The sequence below is a fragment of the Budorcas taxicolor genome, chromosome 11, assembly GCF_023091745.1.
Source record: "Budorcas taxicolor isolate Tak-1 chromosome 11, Takin1.1, whole genome shotgun sequence".
NCBI classification, from domain to species: domain Eukaryota; kingdom Metazoa; phylum Chordata; class Mammalia; order Artiodactyla; family Bovidae; genus Budorcas; species Budorcas taxicolor.
The window spans coordinates 17,295,663-17,320,036 of NC_068920.1; the positions used below are offsets into that span (position 1 = coordinate 17,295,663).

The 24,374-nt window shown below is 44.2% G+C and overlaps 1 protein-coding gene across 1 annotated transcript in view; it reads left to right on the forward strand.

Annotated features, from left to right (window-relative positions):
- Positions 1 to 24,374, forward strand: part of PHACTR1 (phosphatase and actin regulator 1) — a 513,424-nt gene that overhangs the window by 419,718 nt on the left and 69,332 nt on the right. The window contains exons 4-5 of the mRNA XM_052649098.1: positions 73 to 153; positions 22,727 to 22,894. Coding sequence (XP_052505058.1) covers positions 73 to 153; positions 22,727 to 22,894 — 249 coding nt within the window. The remainder of the gene's footprint in view (positions 1 to 72; positions 154 to 22,726; positions 22,895 to 24,374) is intronic.

A 24,374-nucleotide genomic window follows, 5' to 3' on the forward strand; every position in this document is an offset into this window, starting at 1 on the left:
TCTTAAAATACGCTTTAAAAAAAATGGTCTTTGTTACCGACTCACACCTGCTTCTCTGTGTTTTGCTTACAGCCCTGGAAAGGAAAATATCCATGAGGCAAAGCAGAGAGGAGCTGATAAAACGAGGGGTCTTGAAGGAAATCTATGATAAAGGTAAGGGGACCACTCCGGGCTCCACGGGCCAGAAAGAAGCCATGCTTGGAATCTGTGTGTGTGTGTGTTTCTCAGAGTAGGATTTCGTTCTCTGCATTGCTTTGTCAGAGTTTGAACCTGTAAAACTCCAGACACTTCTGGAGAGATCAGAGAATGGAGCTGACAGCACTGAAGTGATTGGTATTGTTGCGAAAGTGAACCATCCCTTTTTCTCAGCTTTGGAATCAAACCACGGGATGCTAAGAAAAGTGATGGGGCCCCAGGAATGGTGTCAGTACTGGGGATGAGCCTGTTGGTGTCTGAACACACACAGCTGGGGTGAATTTAATTGCTTCGGTTCTTTCAGGCCAGGGATTCCCAAGACAAATGTTAAAAATCCGCAAGCATCTAGAATATCCCGAACAGCTTTTTTGGGGCAGTTCATCTCCCAGCAGTAGGAGAATCAAAGTGAAGAAAATGATAAAATATAAATGTACACGTAAGAGATTTCAAATGATAATATTTACAATGATTACAAATGCTCTGTGAATGTGCCCACAAGTGTTCGCCAGTGACTTATCACGTGTCGTTTGCTGGTTGAACTACTGCCTTTAAATACAAAGCTACACAATGGTTTACACAGCATATTAACTAGTCATCACCGGCCCCCCGCCAACCCGTCTCCTTCCTCTCCACCCTTCCCCTCATCACCCTTCACTTAAAGCTTTACGAGAAATGTTGTTTAGTCTCTTGCTGTGCTTAGTCACTCAGTTGTATCTGACTCTCTGCGACCCCATGGACTGATGCCCACCAGGTCCCTCTGTGGGATTTCCTAGGCAAGAATACTGGAGTAAGTTGCTGTTTCCTTCTCCTGGGTATCCTCCTGACCCAGGAATCAAACCTGCATCTCCTGCATTGGCAAGTAGATTCTTTACCTCTCAGCCACCAGGGAAGTCCTTTAGGAGAAATGACATACTCTTATTCCAGCTTTGTTATGGCCGTCAATACTCTGCAGGTCTTACTGTTTGACGCCAGTGTTGTTTGTTGGGCCGGATTATTAAATCACACACTCTCCTTTAAAGATCCACCCTAACCATCAAAGTGATCTTGTAATTCTGACAGTTCACCATGTTTTCGTAGGTCCTTTGCGTGCTGAGTTTGTGTCCTGACACTGAAAGGCCAGGTGTGTTTCTAACCTGGGTGTTTTCCTCTGATTCTGCTGTCCTCAGTCAGTTGGTCCTTATTCCTCTGGTACAACTCACCGCTTTCACCCCTGTCATGGAGCATCCTGATGGCACTTTTAAAGTATTTTTAGAACACTTTGCCACTCTGAAATGCTGCAAGTTGTAAGGGCCTTGTATGTAATAAGAAGATCTCCTAGGCAACAATTAGAGTGAAAAATCTGTGTCAATTTAGAGTGTTCTAAAACTAATGGAATAAAACCCAGTCTATTTTTAACACATTTTAAAGTTCAATCTTTATTTTTAGCCAACTCTTAAGGGTTTTTGAAAATGAATCTGAATTAGTAAAGTTTATTGAATAAAACTAAGTTGTCATGTATCATGAATGTATTGGAAAGGCCTCTGGACTATTTTCGGTCAGGCAAACCAGGAGTTCAAGTGTACCCTGTCAACAATCATACCACAGCCCCAAACACACACATGATCTTCCCATGTATATTTCACTAAATACACAAAAAATCTTCACCACCTCTCACTGGTAGGGTGTGAAGTTGTATTATTTCAAGTTTCCTGAATTAGTTGGTGCCTCATATGGTGAAGAATCTGCCTGCTGGGCAGAAGACCCAGGTTCAATCCCTGGGTCGGGACGATCCCCTGGCATAGGAAATGGCAACCCACTCTAGTATGTTTGCCTGGATAAGTCCATGGACAGAGGAGCCCGACAGGCTACCATCCATGGGATAGCAAAGAGTTGGACTTGACTGAGTGACTAATTCTTCATTAATTATAGCCGCCTGGCACCTCATGGGTGAGCCATGCCGGCCTTCTACTTCTGAGCAAGCCATGCCAAGAGACAGTTTCTTTGGCTGATTAGGCTCTCCAGAGAAAAAGAATCCATAAGTTTGTCACTTTTATCCAACGTCTTACTTTCTGTTGTTGTTCAGTTGCTCAGTCATGTCTAGCTCTTTGCAGCCCCATGGACTGCAGCATTCCAGCCTTGCCTGTCCTTCACTGTCTCCAGGAGTTTGCTCAAACTCATGTCTGTAGAGTCAGTGATGGTATCTAACCATCTCATCCTCCATCGCCCTCTTGTTTTGCCCTCCGTCTTTCCCAACATCAGGGTCTTTTCCAATGAGTTGGCTCTTTGCATCAGGTGGCCAAAGTATTGGAGCTTCAGCATCAGTCTTTGCAATGAATATTCAGGGTTGATTTCCTTTAGGATTGACTGGTTTGATCTCCTTGCAGTCCAAGGGACTCTCAAGAGTCTTCTCCACAATTTGAAAAGCATCAATTCTTCAGCACACAGCCTTCTTTAAGGTCCCTCAAACCCACCCTTTTGTTGATCTTAACTTTCCCTCTTTCATCTCAAACTCCTTTCTCCACATTCCCTCTCTAGTGAAGATGGGAAGTGTCTGACTGCAGGTATGGTATTCCAGAGTCAGCATCCAGGGGCTATTACTGTCAGCACTAAAGCCTGTTCAGTCTAGTTCAGTGATCCCTCCCCTTCCCTCCGTTCTTCCTGCAACCTCTGTGTCTCTCACTGGAAAACTTCAGGAATCCTCTGAAGGAGAGAATACATTTTATTACAGTCTTTATAATTTCCATCATGCTTAATAACTGCTGTTGCTGCTGATGCTGCTGCTAAGGTGCTTCAGTCATGTCCGACTCTATGCGACCCCATAGACAGCAGCCCACTAGGCTCCTCCATCCATGGGGTTTTCCAGGCAAGAGTACTGGTGTGGGCTGCCATTGCCTTCTCTAGCTTAATAACTGAGTTAGGGTAAATATTGCCTGAATAACTTTCTTACTTAATCAAGGAAACCGTAGACCATTAGAGAAGAAAGACCCTGATGCTGGGAAAGATAGAAGGCGGGAGGAGAAGGGGATGACAGAGGATGAGATGGTTGGATGGCATCACTGACTCAAAGGACATGAGTTTGAGTAAACTCTGGGAGATGGTTATGGACAGGGAGGCCTGGCGTCCTGCAGTCCATGGGGTCGCAAAGAGCTGGAAACGACTGAGCGACTGAACTGAACTGAGACCATTAGAGCAAAAGGCCCACTTTATAGGGGAAGAAACGGGGGGTGCATTGAGTCTGGGGGCTGCCAGCCCACACTAGGAGCTGCCCCAGAATTAGGACCTGGGTCCTGTTTGAGGTCATCTCGTGGCATGCGTTCAGTCACTGGCTGTGGAGAAAAGGACTGGTCTGGCCCCCACCTGTCACCACAACTTCCGGGTTTATTTCTGTCTTTGCGCTTATCAGTGTCTGCTTTTTTCCATTCGGTGGTTGACTGGGCTTCCTCACTGACCCGTAAACTCCAAGAGAACATGGACCTTGTAGGCTTGCTGCCAGACCCCACCCCCACCCCCCGAACCTCAGATAGAGAAGCTTGAGACAGGCTTACTCACCAGAATACTTACTGTTTGGATGATGAGAAGGGGAGAAGTAAAATTGCAAGGTAAATTGTATTTACTGTAGATTTTTCTGGTAAAAGCGTTGTTTTTCTTTTTTTTGTCACTGTAGATATTAATCATATGACCTTGTATTCTGTTTCATCAGCTGTTAGGAACGTGAGTCCTGAAATCATTCCTTGGATTCAGTTCTAGTTCCACTTCGCAAGAGCTGTGCAACTTTAGTCAACTTGCTGAACACCTCTGGTGCTTCTGTTTCTGCATTTGAAAGTGTGGATGATAATATAATGTGGATGACGTGAGATCACATATCTGTTATGGCAAAGCTGCCATAACAAAATACCAGAGGCTGGTGACTTAAACTACAGAAATGCATTTCCCCGTGGTTTTGGAGGCTGGAAGTCCAGGATCCGGGTGCCAGCAGGGTTGGTTTCTGGTGTGGCCGCCTGTCAGCTTGCAGACGGCTGCCGGCTCCCTGTGACCTCACGTGGTCTTCCGTGCGTGCAGTCCTGGTGTGTCTTCCTCTTTTCACAAGAAAATCAGTCCTGGTGGACCAAGGCCCACTCTTTGGACCTCATTTAACCTCATTACTTCCTTAAAAGCCTCATCTCCAAATACAGTCCCACTGGGGGTTTGGGCTTCACATGTAAATGTGGACAGTTGGCGGGGACGGACGCAGTTCCGTCTATAACAATGTGCAGAGTGCACTGGTGGCAGTCATTCCATAAATCCTTGAGAAATTGTTAACAAACCTCTATTGGTAATAATCTCATCGTCATCATCCTATGTATTTTTTGAAACCCTTGACGTTCCTCTTCTAGCTCAGGCCCCCTTCAGTGTTACGAAGGGACGTCGTTGTCCCTTTTCAGGTTCAGGAATCTTCAGCCCCCTTCACGACTGTCTTACCATGTGGGTAGCAGAGAACCCAGCCCCTCGATGTCTGATTTCATCGCCTTCTCGTCCTTCCCCTCTCGTCCTCTTAGCCTCTAAATACGTCGTTTGCTTGTCATCATCCTTCCCTTCCCTACAGCATCAGTCAGCGGCTGTGTCTGAGAGCCTAGGGAGTAGAACAGACAAACTTTGATTGCCACAACCTGAGTGAACAGCAAGGGGCCAAGAGCCTCGCATCCTTTTCCAAGTTGTTCGTTTCAGAGATGAATTTCATAGGTTTTCGGCCGTCCTTCCTCGTTGCCTGGCTGGTCAGTCCTCATGTGGCACCGAATCTGTTAGCACCTGAGTCTGGTCATCTGGCAGCAAAGCGCTGTCCAGCACAGATTGAGTCCCTGACAGCTGCCCAGTGGTCTGTAGTGACTGTCAGCCCATCTGCCACGGCCGGCCTGGGTTCACGCTGCAGTTACACTGTTTTGGATATGATATTGCTAATGCGGAAAGCAGTTTATCTTTAATAGGTGAGCTTTTCTCTTCCAGCTCTTTGTTATTGATTTTGCTTAATAATGCCTTACTTGTTTATAGAAAGTGTAAAGATAAGCTGTAGGGATGTGAGAAGTGCACCTGTTTAGGCAGAGGGAACTCAGAATTACTGAGGTTTTCTTATGGCTTCCCTGGGCTCAGATGGTTAAGAATCCGCCTGCAATGCAGGAGACCCAGGTCGATCCCTGGGTCAGGAAGATCTCCTAGAAAAGGGAATAGCAAGCCAGCCCGGTATTCTTGCCTGGAGAATTCCATGGATAGAGGAGCCTGGCAGGCTACAGTCCATGGGGTTGCAAAGAGTTGAATATGACTGAGCAACTGACACTTTGGATTATTCTGACAGTTCTCCTAGAAATTCCTTATCTTATTCTTGGTTGATTTAGTCGCTAAATCATGTCTGACTATTGTGACCCCATGGACTGTAGCCCCCCAGGCTCCTCTGTCCATAGGACTTTCCAGGCAAGAATACTGGAGTATTCTTTTTATACTGCATATATAATACTGGAGTATATTTTTCTTAGCAGGTTAAAATCCCAAAATGGTCCCCAAATTTAAGTCAGGCAAAATGAGAGCTTGGATTGAAGAGCAGAGATTTTCTCAATATCTGTAGAAACTAGCTCAGGAATCCTTCACTTAATGGAATGCAGGTGTGATGAGCAGGAGCTACTGGATGGCTCATATTTTTTATTGGTTTCCCTATCGAATCATGGAAGTACAGAGTTCAGAAGAAAGTTTAGATAAAACTTTAAAAATCAGAAAAGTGTTTGATCTCTGGATTTATCAAGGCCATATAAAAATGCAGCAAACTTTGAAAACTATGAAGAAAATTTTAAACTGTTTAATCATGATGGAGTAGGAACATAACATTTTAAATGCTTTTTCCTCCGTTTCCCACATTCCTCACAATATGGATATAGCAATTTTGTGAAAAGCACAGTGTAAACATTACAGTGGACCATCATCAGTCTGAAGAATAAAAATGTGAAACCAACTAATGACGGAAAATAACCTATCATTTTGTAGACAGCTTATTTTTAACTATTCACCAATTTTGTAATCTTTTTTTTTTTTTTAGTGAGAACTTAAGGGTTCTCCTAGACTCCTGGAATGTTCGTTCATTCAGAAAATTGATACTGACTCCCCACTCTGGTCCAGGTGGTCAGGTGTCAAGCTATAGTGATAACCAAAAGAGTAAAACCCTCACATTCTCAGTTTACATTCTTCCAAAGGAGTCAGGAAATAATTAAATAAGCATATGATATCCTGTCAAGGAGTGATGAATTCTCTGCAGGCAAACAAAGCAGTAATGTAAGGAGATAAATTCAGGATTGGGGGCATGATTTTATATCAATGCAGTCATGGAGGCCCTCTGGAGGAGGTGATATTTTACACAGAGACCTAAATGCCGTGAAACAGGAGCATCGGTCCTACTTCTAACTCTAAACAACGTGTAACCTAATTCTTGGACCCTTAAGTTGTCTTGGTTTGTACGTTAAAGCCTCTGGGCTGCATTTGCTTCTCACTTGGTTCTCTGTAAATCCGAACATGTCACCCCCTACTCAGAGAAGTTCCAGGTTTCTCCAGCAGCCTCCCAAACCCTTTGTGACCTGCCCTCCAGCCCCTAAGTTCGCTTCAGTTCCTGGGCGGTGCCCCCTCATAACTTCCTCTTGTGACATCTCACCTGCTTTCCAGCCCCTGACATTGGCAGTGGCTGCACTGTCTTCCCAGCACCCTCTTCCCCGAGACATTGTTCACATGGTTCACTGCTCTTTTAATTCTTTGCTCAGATGCCACCTTCTCAACCTTCCCTGGAAGCTCTGGATTTTAAATTGTTGCCTCCTGCCATAGGTCCATAGTCCCCTGACCCTGCGCCACTGTGTTCTTTCTTTCTTTCTCTCTTTTTTCCTTCTGTCTATTGTCACCTGCCATCTATAAATTACATATATATTGTGTTAGCCTTTTCCTCATCAGTCTCTCCACACTGAAATGTGAGCTCCACCAGGTAGGACAGGATCTCTGTCTGATTTGTTCATGGACCTTATAGGCATCCTGCAGTAGTGCTGGGATATAGTCAATGCTCGGTATATGTTTACTGAAAAGAACAACAAATGCCAGCTTGAGACTGTCTGCATATATATGTGACTTCTTCTGTCCACCTGTGTTGGCAAAATCCAGAACACTAGAGCTCTGATCCCCCTTGTTATTCACTGGAAGGACTGATGTTGAAGCTGAAACTCCAATACCTTGGCCACCTGATGTGAAGAACTGACTCATTTGAAAAGACCCTGATGCTGGGAAAGATGGAAGGCAGGAGGAGAAGGGGACGACAGAGGATGAGATGGTTGGATGGCATCACTGACTCGATGGACATGAGTTTGAGTAAACTCCGGGAGTTGGTGATGGACAGGGAGGCCTGGAGTACTGCAGTCCATGGGGTTGCAAAGAGTTGGACACGACTGAACTAAACTGATGATACATGAAACTTTATTGCCAATTATTTAAATAGGAAACATTATCTTGGGTGTATATTCATGTATAGAAAGAAAGTGTTAGTCGCTCAGTCGTGTCTGATTATCTGATTCTTTGTGACCGTGGGATTCTTTAGGCAAGAATACCGGTTTGGGTTGCCATTCCCTCCTCCAGGGGATCTTCCCGACCCAGGGATCCAACTGAAGTCTCCTGCGTTGCAGGCTGATTCTTTATCATCAGAGCTACCAAGGAAGCTCCTATATTCATGTATATGGATGCCAAATACTCTACATACAAATAGTGCCTTCTAAGTGTTACGGAGAAGAATATCCTGAAAACAGTGAGCTGTTTGGCTGTTAGTAAAATAGTGCCGATTTTTCTCAGACTTAGCAAGAATCTCATGAGGTCACCTGGCCTGGCCTCTGTTGTTTTTCTAATGTGGAAATGAAGCAGCTGTGGCCCAGTGAGGTTACAGCCTTGCCTAAGGGCTCACAGCCAGTGAATGTAGACTCTGGAAAACTCTGCCTAGACCTTCTGTCCTTCGTTTGGAATTTATGTTGCTGTTATTTAGTCACTAAGTCATGTCCAACTCTTTGCAACCCAATGGACTATAGCCCACCAGGCTCCTCTGTCTCTGGGATTTCCCAAGCAAGAATTCTGGAGTGGGTCACCATTTCCTTCTCCAGGAGACCTTCCCAACCCCAGAGATCGAACCTGCATCTCCTGCATTGGCAGGCGGATTCTTTACCACTGAGCCACTTGGGAAGCACTTGGAACTTACAGGAACACGCACAAAACTTTGTAATACATTACCTATTGGTTATCAGAGGATACTGATAAGTACTGCTCCTAGTGGTTATTGCAAATGATCTCTACAAATAAGCGTGATGCTGTATATAAATAACATTCAGGATAACAGTGGCAAATGGTCTGTATTTTTCAACACTGGGTTTTGTGATGAAACCTCAGTTCTATGATAGTTCTGTCACGTGCTTTGTAATGGATGAGTGTGTTTCACTCACTCAAACAGTGAGTTTGTATCACTGATCAGGAGGGGAGGAGATGGAAAGAAGACCCTCTCTCTCCACAAAATGACATGCTCTTGCCCCCGTATATTACATGCATCTAGTCCCCAAACAGGAGCAGGGAGCTGGCATGTGTGGCTGTGTGCAGGGATGGAGTTGAGGCCGATGCAGTTCCCTGGTCGCTAGGGGACTGCTCGCTACAGTCACGCCAAGACCTGGGGGGAGGAGATCCATAATCCCACCAGCGCAGAAAGAAGGGAGGGTAGGTGGGATGGGGTGTAGGGGAAGTGTGACCGTGTGCCAACGAGAGTCTTCCCTTTCCCCTGTGTGCTGGGAATTAGCGATAACATTTCACAACAAATAAGAAAGTACATTGAGGTGTGCTATTTTCCCCCTTCATCGAGTTGGAGCAACATTTTGGAAGGTATTATTTTTAATTATCAACACAAACAGAACCTCCTTGAAATGGATGACTCTCTTATGCGGAGTCTATATTTTTCCCCCCTCCCCAGACATTCATGGCGAAAAAGCCTGGTATTTAAATGAAAAGGTCGTCGTCTTTTAAAAATAAAAATAACAATTCTCTCCTGTATCAGAGGAGACGAATTTGTCGACTTGAGCCTTTTAAGTCTCGTTGTTTATCTGGCGTCCCAGGTGCATAGATTCTTAAAGCCGTGAAGTTTATGGGAAGGAGTGCTTTTCACAGCCTTTCCCAGGCACTGTTATTTTGTCGCATTTTTAGCTGTTTCTGATGTCTCACCTAGAAATGGCATCTTCTGGAAGCTGTGATTTGGAGTAACTGTGTGAAAATGAAAAGAATGTTTACTTTGGCCTCAGTGACATAAAATCATTTATATAGCACCTTGGCACCTAATGCAGTGGATAGCCCTAGTGGGGTAAATGGAAAGCAGATCAAATGATAAAGAATGAAGAGAAATTGTGCTCTAGATTCTCTTTCAGATATCAGTGTTCTTTTGGGAAATCACTATCCCAAGTGAAAAAAATTAAGAAAGTAGTTTTTATTATAGCTGTGAGCAGAGGTTACCCAGCAAGTGGATTCATCTCTTGTGTGTTTGTTGAATGAACGCTTGTTATGTTGAAGGCATCATTCTGGGCGTCATGAATACCAGGAGGGGCAAGTGAGCTCCCCTGACTAATAGCACTTACAGTCCCAGAATGAGTTCAGGTGCTTGATGGTTGCGACAAGGAAAGTACAAGATGTTTCAGGGGTGGGGTGTCTTGGATGCGTTATCCAGGCCTGCAGACTCAGGGATAGCATCTTGGAAGGCATGATGTCTTAGAGGAAACCTGAAGGATGGTGAGGATTGTCATGGAGAAGGTGGGATGTGTTGGGGGAATGTTCTAAGTAGAGGGACCCTCACATGAGGAGGCACAGGTTGGGGATAATGCAAGAGAGAGCGTGTCTGTATGATTGGGGGAGTCGGGGCAGAGCTTGCAGGCAGGAAAATGATGTTAGCTGCTTGCTCTTTGTCCCGAGAGCAGCGAGGAGTTCTGGAAGGGTTTTCTGAGTGATCGGATATGCAGTCTCATCACTGTGCCTACAGGGAGAAGGTCTTGGAGGGAGACCAAGGCCCGAGTCAGGGAGTCCGGCTAGTGGACTGTCGCTGAGATTTGGATGGTGTGATGGCAGATGAGCAAGAATGAGGGAAATAGGAATGGGAGAGAGGGGAGGAGAGGCTGGAGAATTACAGGAGGTGGAGATGGAGTCAGGAGGGCCCGTGACTGCTTAGGTTTGGGCAGTGAAGGGGAGGGTGGAGGCACGGCTGACACTCAGCACTCTGGCTTGGAGTCTTGGTGGACAGGGACAAAGGGCAGGTGCCTGTCTCCTAAGCTGGGGACGGAAGAGAAGCAAGTATAGAGAAGGGAATATCACGATGGTTTGACCACACTGAGTGTGAGCTATCCAGATGTCTAAGCAGAGCGCTCACTGTACAGATTGGAAACTCAAGAGGGAGAGCTGGGTTGGAGATGGCAAGTTTGGAATTGTCCGTGGATACAGGGTCATGAAGATATGAGGATTGATGGTATTTCTCTGAGAAGATGTAGCATGAGAAAGTAAGCGCCCCTGATAGAAAACCCCTCGGTACTCCCACACTGAGTGATCTGGAAGTTAAAACAAAATGATCTGGGAATAAGAAAGCACTCAAGAACTAAGAAGTGGACAGGAAAATAGGAAATAAGCCAGAAATGTGTAGCATTGTGGCAGCCGAGAGACAGTGGTTCAGATCAGGGAGAAAAATGATTCCAAAGCACCGATTACAGACACATCACATAAGGCATGTCCTTTTGCTTATTTTTACGCTATTAATTGTAGGCTCTTGAGCTCCCTGTGAAGCCAGTGTGCAGTCATCAGGGTGTAAGTTAACCTGGTTCTTAAGAACTAATGGTTCTTAAACCATAAGTTTCTTAAGGTTTCAGAAAACAAAAAAACTTAATTCAAGGAGGCTAAACTAGTAAGAAAATGTAGGCCAAAGATCTTCCTGTGTTTTATCCTCTAAAGGATCCCGCATGCCTTTTAGGCAATGCTCGGCATTTATCAGTGCTCATTTAATATGTATTGCATAAATGAGTGAGTGAGTGAATGAATGAATCTCACATCGTAAAATCTAGTGGTGGGGCAGCACCAGGACTGGTTAGTTCAGTAATTCAGTAACCGGGCAAAAGGATGCCATCCTCAGGCTCTAACCCCTCATGGTAACAGGGTGGCTGCAGTAGTTCCAACATTACATGCAGACACAACATCCAGAGGGGAGAGACAAGCCTGTTTCCCTTCTTGGTGTTGCCTTCTAAGAGCAAGAAAACCTTGCCCCAGAGGTTCTCCAGAATTACTCTCGTTTCTCATTGACCAGAATTCTTAGGAGGTAACTCCTTACCTTTTCCCCTCATTTTGACAGATGTTTCCATAAGCCAATGGGTCGTAAGTACAGTCAGCTCCCAAGAGCTGCTACCTAGTATAAGTTATCCTTGGAAGACCCACCACAATACCGCCCTTCTAACTGCCTCTCTTAGACCCCACCAATGAAACCGGGGTGGGGCACAGTACCCTGGGCATGATGAGTATCCTTGCCCACTTTTGACGCCTGATCATGCCTCAGCCGCTGACCTGCACTGACGTTTATAATGAGGAAACAAGTCAAACTCTGGAAGGTAACAGCTAATAGAAGGGACGCTAGTCACACTTAGAAAAGCTTTCCTGACTTCATACGTTTGCCTAGGACTCATGTAGAGTTAGGCAAGTCGGCAGGGCACTGAAGCCGTAAGTGAAAGTGTTAGTCGCTTAGTCATGTCTGACTCTTTGCACCCCATGGACTGTAGCCCACCAGGCAATTCATGGAATTCTCCAGGCAACAGTACTGGAGTGGGCAGCCATTCCCTTCTCTAGGGGATCTTCCTGACCCAGGGATCAAACCTGGGTCTTCTGCATTGCAGGTGTATTGAAGCCTTAAGCCCCACACAAATCTGTAAAACAACCACATTCTCCTTGGAGCCCTAAGCGCTGGTCCCAGCTCCCTTGTCTTCTGTCTGTAGATACAGGGCAGCTTCTTATCTCCCTGGACTCTGCTTTCTGCTTGAATGAACCCCAGGATCCTAGTTGGCTCCAGCCAGCAAAGCCATGCTTGCCTTTCATGCATTATTGCTCCGAGCCTCCAGCCTGCTTGCTTGAAGACAGTCTGTTATCAAGCAGCTGGTCCTCCTGGAGTCTCTGGGAACACCCCTGGATTCGTACTCTTCAACTCCATTCTGCTCTGGCTTGTCCTCCCAGAGGGTTGCTGGAGGATCAGGGGACATAATCCATTTTGGCCTTTACAGCCTTTTCTGCTCAGAGAAAGCACTCAGTAAATGTCAGCGAGGGTCTCCACCAGACATGTGACCTGGAGTTCTCCTCTGCTGTTCTTTGATGCCTGTCTCCCTTTCCTGGTTCCCCTTTACCCAAGTCTAGACTCTCTGCTTCTACCCAGAAGAGCTGAGATTCGATCAGGAGGCTTCAGGACTCCTCCACAGGCCACGCCCACTTCTGGAGCTGTGTCTTGCTGCTGTCTGGATCCCACCATCCACACATGCCCCAGATACATCTTTCATCCCCGTGCCCCCTCCTTCTCACCACTGCAGCTTCTTTAAAGCAAATATTATCCACTGAACTGACCATTTGTTGTGATGTGGACCAGGTTAGCAATGCCATCTGAATCTCCCAGTCCCAGAAATGGGTTCATTTTTGCATATTTATTAGGCCCATTATTGTGAGTTTTAAGTCTATTTTGAGCGGGGCTGTCCAGCAGAATTTTCAGCAATAACAAGAACGTTCCATCATATTTGCCAGCCAGCAATGGCCATCGTAGCCATCAGCTACGTGTGGTTATCGAGCACCTCAGATGTGGTTAGGCTGACTGAAGAACTGCGTTTTAGTTTTTGTTTAGTTTTAACTAACTTAAATCATAACCGTATATTGGAAAGCAGCTCAGCTAGAGAAACAGAACTGCTTACATTTTGCAGTGACAAGTCCCTATGACTTTCTTTCTCCTACTCTAGCCATTAAAGATTTTTTTTTTAAATCTTGGATTCTCTATTAACTGTGAAGGGCCCACTGCACAGCGATATATGATTCTGTGAGAGTTCCACTCTTATGGAATAGCATAGGAGAGAAACTGTGTCATCCCATTCATTTTATATTCCGTCTCTGCCCCAGTTGCATTTTTTATATCAGAATGCCTAGGAATAGCAAGATGGTAAATCCTCTTTCTGCAGAAAACCTTGGAGTCAAGAGTCATTATCTGGAAACAGTGGTCAGAGCCATCATACCTCATCAGGATAGATCATGTAAGAACCGATGGGCTCGGGTATAAAGACTGCTGAGGAGGCATAACTGTACCCAGGCAGATGAAAGAAACACCTCTGGGAGACAGACACCACGGTTTGATACGAGGAGGTGTTTGCAATGAGGAAGCCACCGAGAAACCATGTGAGCTGTGGTTTGCTGACTGTGCAGTCCAGTTAAAGGCAGAAAATGCTGATAAACCCATCAGGGAACAGCTACAGGGAAGTGCAACTAAAACAAGCTACGCACTTGTTTTAGTCAATGCCACTTTTGTGATAGGAAGTCACTGCAACTCACACACTTCAGAGTTTTCAGCAAAGTCCTTTGTACAAGAAAGGAAATATTAGCATCAAAATGGGATATTAAATCCAGAACAATAGCAGCTATTTTTTTAAAAAAAAGTAAGGTGATTCTCCAAGCAGGAAAACATATACCATTCCATTCCGTGTTTAAAGTCATCCAATCTCAGTATCACAGAATCAGTTACATTCTGAGATTGAAATCCATCTTGCATAGGTTTTCAAGCTATTAGGGTCGAAAGGATTCTGTGAGTTACCAAGATGCCTGTGTCAGACGCAAAGAAACCTCATGCCCCTTGCACATTTGTTCTTCCGTATAGACTAGTCTGAATAATCCAAAGACTTCTGGCCGCAAATAGGCATGAAAGAGAAACTAGAAGAATCTCTGAGATATGGATTCCGAAAATACAGGTTTAGTGATCCTACAAAGTCCTGCAATGTCTGCTCACAATTCTGGTGGCGTATAGATACTTTTAGATACAGGATCACACACTGACAATGACTTTTCTTCACTGGAAAAGACGATGTACCAGACATGAGAGAGAGTCACACACATACACACTGTAGTTTTAGTTTTTGTGAATAAGACCCTCAGTTTGTCTTTTTCAATGCCCAAGATTCAAAAACATAAAGAATTATTAGTAAATCTGCAGTGTTAATAGAAATGTGTTGCTTTCAATATATGTTTAAAATTCTAGACGATGACATCTGTAGCACCATTTAGTCTAATGACTTCAACTCCTTGAATTCAAGCAAACTCCAATGACCATGGAGCCATTTCCAACTTAGATTGAGAGCTTTTCATCTTTCAGTGAAATCCTTAGAGCTGTGGTTGATGGCACATCATTTGACTGACAATGAGAGCAGCCAGTGGCTTTGAGGATGGTGATTTAGAGGATTACTGGGATTAACAGAAGCTTTTCAAAGCTGTCTATATTGTTGTGGAAATGACACCTATGTGGGTTAGGCAATGGCAACCCACTACAGTGCTCTGCCTGGAAAATCTCATGGATAGAGGAGCCTGGTAGGCTGCAGTCCATGGGGTCACTAAAAGTCGGACACGACTGAGCGACTTCACTTTCACTTTTCACTTTCATGCATTGGAGAAGGAAATGGCAGCCCACCCCAGTGTTCTTGCCTGGAGAATCCCAGGGATGGGGAAGCCTGGTGGGCTGCCGTCTATGGGATCGCACAGAATCGCACACGACTGAAGCGACTTAGCAGCAGCAGCAGCAGTGCCCCCTTAGTGGATGAACTTTTTTCCTACTCTAATGGAAAAAGTGTATCAATGTCAAGAAAGAAAAAACAAAAAAAAAGACATCAGATGAAGTCCTGTTTCATAGCTCCCCATCACCAGTGACACTTGTTGGGAAAACACCTTCGGCTGTATGGGGTCCCCATCAGCCACTCAGCGGAGATGCCCTTTTTGGTCAAAGGACATGTATTGAAAGCTACAACGGCAGCTCTGTCTCAAAGGGAAAAAACAATTAGCAAATACTTGCAGTAGAGCTCTTCTTCCATGTCTTCACAAAGATGATTATTTGCTTTAACATAGGTGGCTGCACTTTTTGCTCTAATTATAGCTATTGGCGATTGCCAGTAGGTCTGCATGTGTGAATTCTACACACTGCGTTACCAACGGGGATACAGCGTAGCTAACACTTCCTAATGTTTTGAGTCTAGGATTCTCCAGGGTGCTTCACTTACATAATCATTTTTCTTCTAGTTGGAAGCATCAATGTAACCGTGATTTCATGACATTCATTATTCTCCTCTAATGCAAGTCTCTTATTCAGAATTTGCATCCTAGCAATGCAGTAACTGTGGAGAAGGGGTAAAAAGTTGGGCTCAGAGAAAATAGCTATTCAAGAAACCTGAGGAGTAAGGTAGGGGTTTTCCCCTCCCAACAAGAATTATTAGGTTTTCATTTAACTGAACAAGGCAACATGCCAGTGTTTGTTATATTTTTTTTGTACATGTAAGCATCTCCATTGGAAAAAATATTAATGACCATTAAGAGTTGGTGATGGACAGGGAGGCCTGGCGTGCTGCGATTCATGGGGTCGCAAAGAGTTGGACACGACTGAGCGACTGAACTGAACTGAACTGAAGCTCTACTCGTGGAGAAGGCAGTGGCACCCCGCTCCAGTGCTCTTGCCTGGAGAATCCCATGGAAGGAGGAGCCTGGTAGGCTACAGTCCATGGGATCACTAAGAGTCGGACACAACTGAGCAACTTCACTTTCACTTTTCACTTTCATGCATTGGAGAAGGAAATGGCAACCCACTCCAGTGTTCTTGCCTGGAGAGTCCCAGGGACGGGGGAGCCTGGTGGGCTGCCGTCTGTGGAGTCGCACAGGGTCGGACACGACTGAAGCGACTTAGCAGCAGCAGCAGCAAGCTGTACTCATATCATGCCAGGTTCACTTTAGAACTTTGCCAGCGTGCCTGCGTATTTCCTCCTGAGGGCATCATAATCAACCTGTGCCTCTTGTTCTCCATTCCTGCTTTTGCACTTGACATTGTTTCAAGCACATGGTTAGGGGTCAGCATCACCCACAGGGTCATTTCACTTGCATTTCTTTCGTTCCCAGCCAGGCTGTGCATTTCACAAGTGGCACCTGGAACTGAATTTTTATTTACTTGTACAAATACTCCGCATACTTGGAATAGCCATTCTTTTATTGGCTATGTTTGGTTCATATTTCCCCCATCATGTTGGTTTTTCTCTCTTATGCTGGTTGTACAGTGTTTTATTTTACGAATTAAAAACCTAACAGTTTATGAGTAAGTTAACACATTTCTGGCTTCCTTCTTATGCACCCTAAATAAATAAATGTGTCTGTGAGTATATACGTGTCAATCACCCTAAAACCAGAGGGTATCTTAAAGCAAAACAAACAACAATAACAAAATTTTTTGGAATATTGTCGCATAGGTGACATCCGGTTATAGGTAGATATCATTCCTAAATAAACTGAATTAGAACAAAAAAGTATATATTTTTAGAAACATCTTTCAAGCCAACTCTCTGGAACACAGCTTTTATATATTGGGTTAGCCGCAGAGTTCATCCCAGTTTCTCGTACCATCTTATGGGAAAACTCAAATGAACTTTTTGACCAACCAGTAGTTTGTACTCTTAGAACATTAAGAAACATTTTATGCAAGACAAGAGGTGAATCTCCATCTGTTCCGAACACACGTCTACTCCCTTCCTTTGCCTCTCATTTTTCTTCTGTTTCTCAGGACTTAACTTCTCACGCTTCTTTTCCTCACCTTTCACCCCAGCTCACGTACGCCAAATTCCCCCCTGTCTGCATTTCTGCACCCCATCTTGCCTCATCTTTCCCCAGGGCATGTCTGTTTCCTCCTTAGCATTTAGCACAATGCCTGGCCTGTGGCAGGAGGGGCATGGCAGAGTATGGTTCAGCTCCAGGCCTTTGGAGGCAGCCGCCCTGACAGTCGTTTCTCCAGGTATCCGAAGGAGCTAACGGCAGATCTGTTGGTGAGGCTCGGTGGGTGTGTCCCACATTGTTCATGGTAGGGTCCAAGTAGGTGTTTGTCTGTCGAATGAATTCATTCACTCTCACCTCTCCCCTCCCTCTCCTTAACTTGGTGTAAGCCTGACTTACCAGCATCTTTCAGTTCTTGTGCCTCACAGGGAAGAGAAGACAGTGGCTGGCCACGTCTCCATCTCAATCCATTGCTTTCTGCGTCTCACCATTTGTCTGACTCTGACTTGCACTCACGTCTGCATTCTTTTCTCCACGCTTCTGTGACTGGATGCTCCCGTTAGGAACGTCTGCACCTGGCTCATCTGTTACTTTTCTTCCCGGCCCTGGTGCTCTCTCCAGTCCCATCACCCTTCGTGACAAGTTCATAATCCATGGTTAAACCACGCAACCTCCTGCTTTCTCTTTGAGATTTAAACCAACCGCCTCTGTTCCGTGTTAGCCCCATGAACGACATTTCCTGCCCTAAACCTCACTATGAAAAGGCACTGTTGCTATTCTGGGTTCTCTTGCTTGGGTTCCTTACCTCCAGTCCAGTAGTTCTCAAAGTGTGGAACCCTGACCAGCAAAAGCAGCTTTGGCATCACCCAAGAGTTAATTAGACACGCATATTCTCAGTCCCATGCCAAACCTCCTGGGTCCGAAACTCTGGGAGTGAGGCCCTGGCATCTGTGTTTTAACTGCCCGCCAGGAAATTGTGAAGCCCATGACTGCCTTAACTTGTCTGGTCTCCTCCTGCCTTCTCCCTTCCTCCTTTCCACACTTTATTGATTCTAGTAGGAAATGTCTTAATACCTGGAGGTAATTGTGCCATTTTGAAAATTATTGTATGTGAAACCGCAAAATGATTTCCAGTACTCAGTGAGCTTTTGCTCGATTGTAGTAACAAGAGACTGCAATGAAAGATCAGAAAGAGATATTCAGGAAGCCATTCCATTTACCATTGCATCAAAAAGAGTAAAATACCTAAGAAACTGCGAAGATCTTGATAGGTGAAAGCAGAAATAGCCTGTAAGACTCAGTTTGTTCAGGAGAGTTAAATTCTTCCTGGGAGGGAAAACAGTTTTTTCTAATGATGCTTATTTTAAAAATGCTAGTAATGTGCTGATAACAGGACTGGTAAATAGTAAAAAGGCATGGAGAGCCTAAACAGTCTTCAGAGATACAAGCTATTATGTATAAGATGTACAGACAACAGGGTCCTACTGTCTAATAGCACAGGGAACTATATTCAGTATTCTGTGCTAAACCATAATGGAAAAGAATATGAAAAAAGAAAGTGTGTGTATATGTACCTGTGTTATGTGTATATACATATGTGTGTGTATATATACCTGTGTATGTATATATACATATGTGTATGTGTATATATACATGTGTGTGTGTCCACGCATATATGTGTATATATGCACGTGTGTATATATATTATATATAACTGAATCACTTTACAGTAGAAATTAATACAACATTGTGAATCCACTATTCATAAATAAATTAGTCTTTAGATGAGTCAAACTTGAAGTTACTGAGCATTAGGAATCCCCAGCTAATTCCTCATAGCTTGATGATGAGTACATGGAGTTCATTACATCCATGCTTCCACTTTTGTGTACATTTGAAAACATCATAAGAACTTAAAAAATAACAGTTACTTTAACAGCGGCATCTTTTTAATCCCCGTATTATATGAATCCAAATCAGATTTCATTTTTGTCATCATCTGTCTTAGTCATAAGTGATATCAATAATGAATGTGTGCTTATTGCATGGTCTTATTTCTGCCAGATGTGTGCTTATATATGTAGGTAAGTAGCTATGTCGATAGATAAAACATGATTATCAATGTTAATATTGGAGAAATGACCAAAAGCCCAGAAATCTGTGTGGTCTGTACATTGCTGCTATGTAAATTGACAAACCCTATAGAAAAATGACTTAACGATATCCAGGTCTGTGGCAGTAGACATTAAAATATTAATACACGTAAATGTCTTTTTTGGACTCTCTTCTAAAGGGGGAGAATTCTAACTGCAGAGATTTATACCAGAAAGTAATCGGCAGAGATTTCTGTTTTCATAATAGCATAAAACATTGGAAATCCCTTTGTGACCAACCACAGAGAGATTAAATATAATCATTAAGATGATAACTATGTGAATTATAATGCTTATAAAATTTAAAAAAAAAAGACAAAATAAAATTTAATACATACAACTAAGTATGGAAAAAGAACTTTTCTGTTGGGGTAGAAATATGATTCATGTCGTATTTCTCCTTTTTTCTAATTTCATTTTTTAATGAGATGTGTATTTAGAAGTTGCAGTGGTGGAATTCACCAGATTGTTTCCTCTCCCAAATGATTTGGGCCTTTGTGATTTCACAAAGGTACTTTTTAATCCATAGGGAGGTAAATTTTTGTTGTATCTTTTCTTTCCCCTTATGTTGCATCTACAGTTCTTAGACATAAATAGTCTAAGTAGCTAAAATATATAGTGATCATTCCATCACATCTTTGTCCCTGCCCCAAAGAAGCAAAACATGGCAACAACCCTGAAACCCCTCCTCCTCTGGCTGTTTTAAGCCAGTGCTTTACTACACTGCTGCTGCCGCTTCTGTCGTGTCAGACTCTGTGCGATCCCATAGACGGCAGCCCACCAGGCTCCCCCGTCCCTGGGATTCTCCAGGCAAGAACACTGGAGTGGGTTGCCATTTCCTCCAATGCATGAAAGTGAAAAGTGAAAGTGAAGTCACTCAGTCGTGTCCGACTCTTCGCGACGCCGTGGACTGCAACCTACCAGGCTCCTCCATCCATGGGATTTTCCAGGCAAGAGTACTGGAGTGGGTTGCCAGAATATCCAAAATCAGAATGGTTTCTCAGAGATGTAGTAAACCTGATGGTAATTCCATCATTATTCCACCAACTGGGAACCTGAAGCAGAGGTGCTTCCCATGTTGTCAGTTTGAACAAACCAAAGTAAAGGACCCGGGAACTGCCTGCTACGGGATGGTGCTGCATTAACGCTCACAACCGCGGCTCTTCCCATCCTGGGTACTCTCAGTTCAGCTGAGTATTTCCCATAGCCTTGGCCTGGCAGTCTGCTCTTCTCTTAGGAATGAGATGTCATAGCCATATTGTTAATCACGATTATAGTGACTACTGCTTCCATTTGAGATATATTAAAAGGCCGCGTGAGGGGCTTTCCTGGCTATCTAGGGGTTAAGACTCCACACTTCCACTGCACGGGGCATGGGTTCCATCCCTGGCGGGGGAACTAACATCGCACATGCTAAGCAGCATGACCAACAACAAACAAAAACCAACTTAAAAAAAATTTTTTTAAGGCCAAGTGAAAAGAAAGAAAAAATAAACCCACAGTCTTCAGAGATTAGTGCTTTAAATTATCTGCTTTAAATGACTTTTTGGTGTCCATTATATTTTTTTTCTATGTGTATAAAATTTCAGGTCAAATATCATAAGTCCTTGAACCATATGCTACCTAAAGCCTGTCAGTTTATAAATTGCTCTGTTGAGCATGCGTTTCATCAGGCCAGTTCTAAATGAGGAGGAAAGGGGGTAGGTAGAGGAATCTTTTGCTGCCGTATCATCATTGTGTAGAAAATTAAAGCCTTGGGAGGAACACAGCAAAAGGAAAAGCTTATTTATCCATGATTAACCATGGAGTCATTTCACTGTTGTATTTCTTCAAGTAAATCATCTATCTTCTCGTTGTAAGGCAGGTAATTGCTTTGCTGGTTTCTGTGTTTCTGCCCAAACATAACTTAGAGCCTTTCATCTGGATATTTATTCATCTGGCTGGAACAGCTTTCAGTCCTCTTTAAAAATTAATTTGACTTTAATGTCTAGCTATCTAGGACTCCCCTGGGCTAGGAGGAAATCACACCCAGGGAGTTTTGATTTGACAAACGGCCGTTGTGTAGGAGCCTTTGATCCTCCACCGTGGTGTTAACTGGCTGCTCCTTGTCTTGCTGAGCTTTGACAAGATCAAAGTGTGTACCCTGCCCAGCAGAATCACTGATGGGCACCAGGAGAATCCTGGCACCTCCCAGTGACTCTGCTCCGCTGCAGCCCTGCAGCTGGAGCTCAGAGACCCCTAAACATGTGTCTACTTGAGAGATTGGATATGGTCAGAGGTGCCGAGCAGACAGGGTGAGTCTTTCCTAGTGCCTTGACGTCCCAGGTCCCCATGCTTTTTGAGTGCTTGAAGCCTTTTGCTCCCAAAAGTAGGAATTCCTAACCTCGTTTTCCGTCTCTGAGTCCTGCTCAGTGTTTCCAGGTTTTCAAAAATTATGAAGAAAATTTGATTTTCATTTTTGTTTAAAGAACAAATATAAAACATGGTATATTATGATTTTTTAACACTTTTAAAATGCTAAAAATTTTGTAAATGTTTTTAAATTTTAAATTAAAGTATAGTTGATTAACAATATTGTGTAAGTTTCAGGTATACAGCACAGATATAAAGTGATACATATATATGTGTGTGTGTGTGTGTGTGTATACATATACTCTTTTTCAGATTCTTTTCTCTTATAGTTTACTGCAAAAATATAGTTGCCTGTGCTATACTGTAGGTTCTTGTTTGTTATTTACATATTTTATATATAGTAGAATGTATATGTTAATACTAACCTCCTAATGTATTCCTCTCTGCTCCCTTTTCCCATTGGTAATGATAAGTTTGCATTCTATGTCTGTGAGTCTCTGTTTCGTTAAAAAAAAAAAAAAAAAAGTTCATTCGTATCTTTTTCTTTTTAATTCCACATAAGCATTATCATACTTGTCTTTCCCAGTCTGGCTTACTGAACTTAGTGTGACAATGTCTAGGTTTTGTCTAGGTTCATGTTGCTGTGTGTGGCGTTCCCGCATTCTTTTTTACGGCTGAGTAATATTCCATATGTGCTTCCCTGCTGGTTCAGACAGTAAAGAATCTGTCTGTAAAGCAGGAGATCTGGGTTTGATCTCTGGGTTGGGAAGATCCCCTAGAGAAGGCAATGGTTACCCACTCCAGTATTCTGGCCTGGAAAATTCCATGGACAGAGGAGTCTGGAAGGCTACAGTTCATGGGGTTGCAAAGAGTCAGACACGACTGAGCGACTTTTCACTTTCACAGTATTCCATATAGATGTATATACACATGCATACATACACACACACACACGGCACATCTTTTTTATCCATTCATCTGTTGATGATTAGAAAGATGGAGAGAAAACAGGCACACTACTGAAGATCACTGGAAATAGTTTCTCTGGTGGTTAAATGCCTTAAAAGCAAAATAACGAGAGTAGACTTTATGTTCTGGTCTTGATGAAGATTGTTCAAAAGCGTCTAGATTCGGGTAGCAGGCAATAAGTGTCACTCTTTCCAGGCGTATCTAACTCTGCGGTCTCTTTCTCCCTCCGACAGACGGGGAGCTCTCCATATCGAATGAAGATGACTCCCTGGAAAATGGGCAGTCCCTGAGCTCCAGCCAGCTGTCTCTGCCTGCCCTGTCCGAAATGGAGCCAGTCCCAATGCCCAGGGATCCCTGCTCGTACGAGGTGCTCCAGCCTGCCGACATCATGGATGGGACAGGTAATGCCCCCATAGACATTGAATTGGTCCCCAGCATGCAGTGTGGTGGGCCTTCAGACTGGATGGACTTGGGCTTCTGTTCTGAAGCCCCCTGAACATAAGGATCTCCTGGAAATGAGGATGGAAGTGACCAGTTTAGTATTGGGTTGGTCATGAAAGTTCCTTTGGGTTTTTCCATAAAATGTTATAGAAAACTTGAACAAGCTTTTCGGCCAACCCAGTACATGCTGAGTATAAAAATATGGGGGAAATATCCATTTATTTTTCTACAATCTTTAAAAACACTTTAAAAACCTTAATCTCTTTAAGGAAGATAGGTCTTGTTTTGTAATATAGACGATTTAAAACGTCATCGTTTTGTTTTCTAACATTCGTTTCTGCTAACGCTGAGCCACATGCTTCTGCAGGATGTCTGTCTAAGTCACCTGGTCACAAAGCCCTGGTATGCCTTTGAATCCTCATCCCAATATAACAGTTAACTGTTACATCACTTTAGGAAACTGTACCAATTTACCATATAAAATTGATGTATTAATTGCCTTTAAGTTGTATCATGCTGACAGATGATTTGTGATGCCATCTGATCATCACTCCATTTTTGGTCCAGATTCGCCAATATTCAGTCCCTCAGAAGGACTGCAGAGTGGTCCTCTTTAGCCAGATGGTGGCGCGCTCCCGACAGCCAGTAAGGAGAGGTCCTTGCTATCAGGAGACCAGCCTCCGGGGAGGGACCTCTGGGATATCTGGAGTCTGGGGAAGGAGGCCACGTCCTTCCTCTGTCTACCCCGTGTGCAAAAGTGTGCAACATGGAGCTCAGGCGGGAGGTGGAAGTGATGGCAGTTCACACTTTGGGACCCTGTGAGTTGCTGTCCATCAGTGAGTCCAGCACTGGTAACACCACTGTTCCTTGAGCCAGGGGAGAACCTGGTTCTCCTGCGGATGATGTGCAAGGCTTTGGTGCTGCTAGGAGCACTGCTGCCCGGATTAGGGAGGAAGGAGGAGGCAGGGGAGGATTTCTTACTGGAGCAGTGATGGTAGGGGGTAGTATGCATCTGAGTTGCATTTCCCTCCCAACCTCCCCCCCTCCCAGCTGGAGAGATTGTCCCAACTAAAGCAGTAAACTGAGCTTTCTCTCCAGCCTTCCTTGTGACATGGGATCAGACGGATTTGATTTGTCGTCCTGAGATCTGTCGCCCTTGAGAAGTCGTAGTCTCCTTCAGTCTTCGGCCAGGTCTCCAGTCTGATGAGAGGGCCTCTGCTACTGCCCAGGACAGCTCTTAACTGGAGCTGGTCTGGGTCCTGCCCCCCCAACCCCCAGGGGAAGAGGAAGAGGCAGGCCTGGAGCAATAAGGAATGGGCAGAATCCAAACGAGAAAACCATGCTTCTGGTGAGGGTAGGAAAGAGGAGCAGAGAAAACAAAAAGAATGATCATTTGGAGCATCCTTCACCTTGTCCAGGTGTATAGGAGCCAGTGCCCCT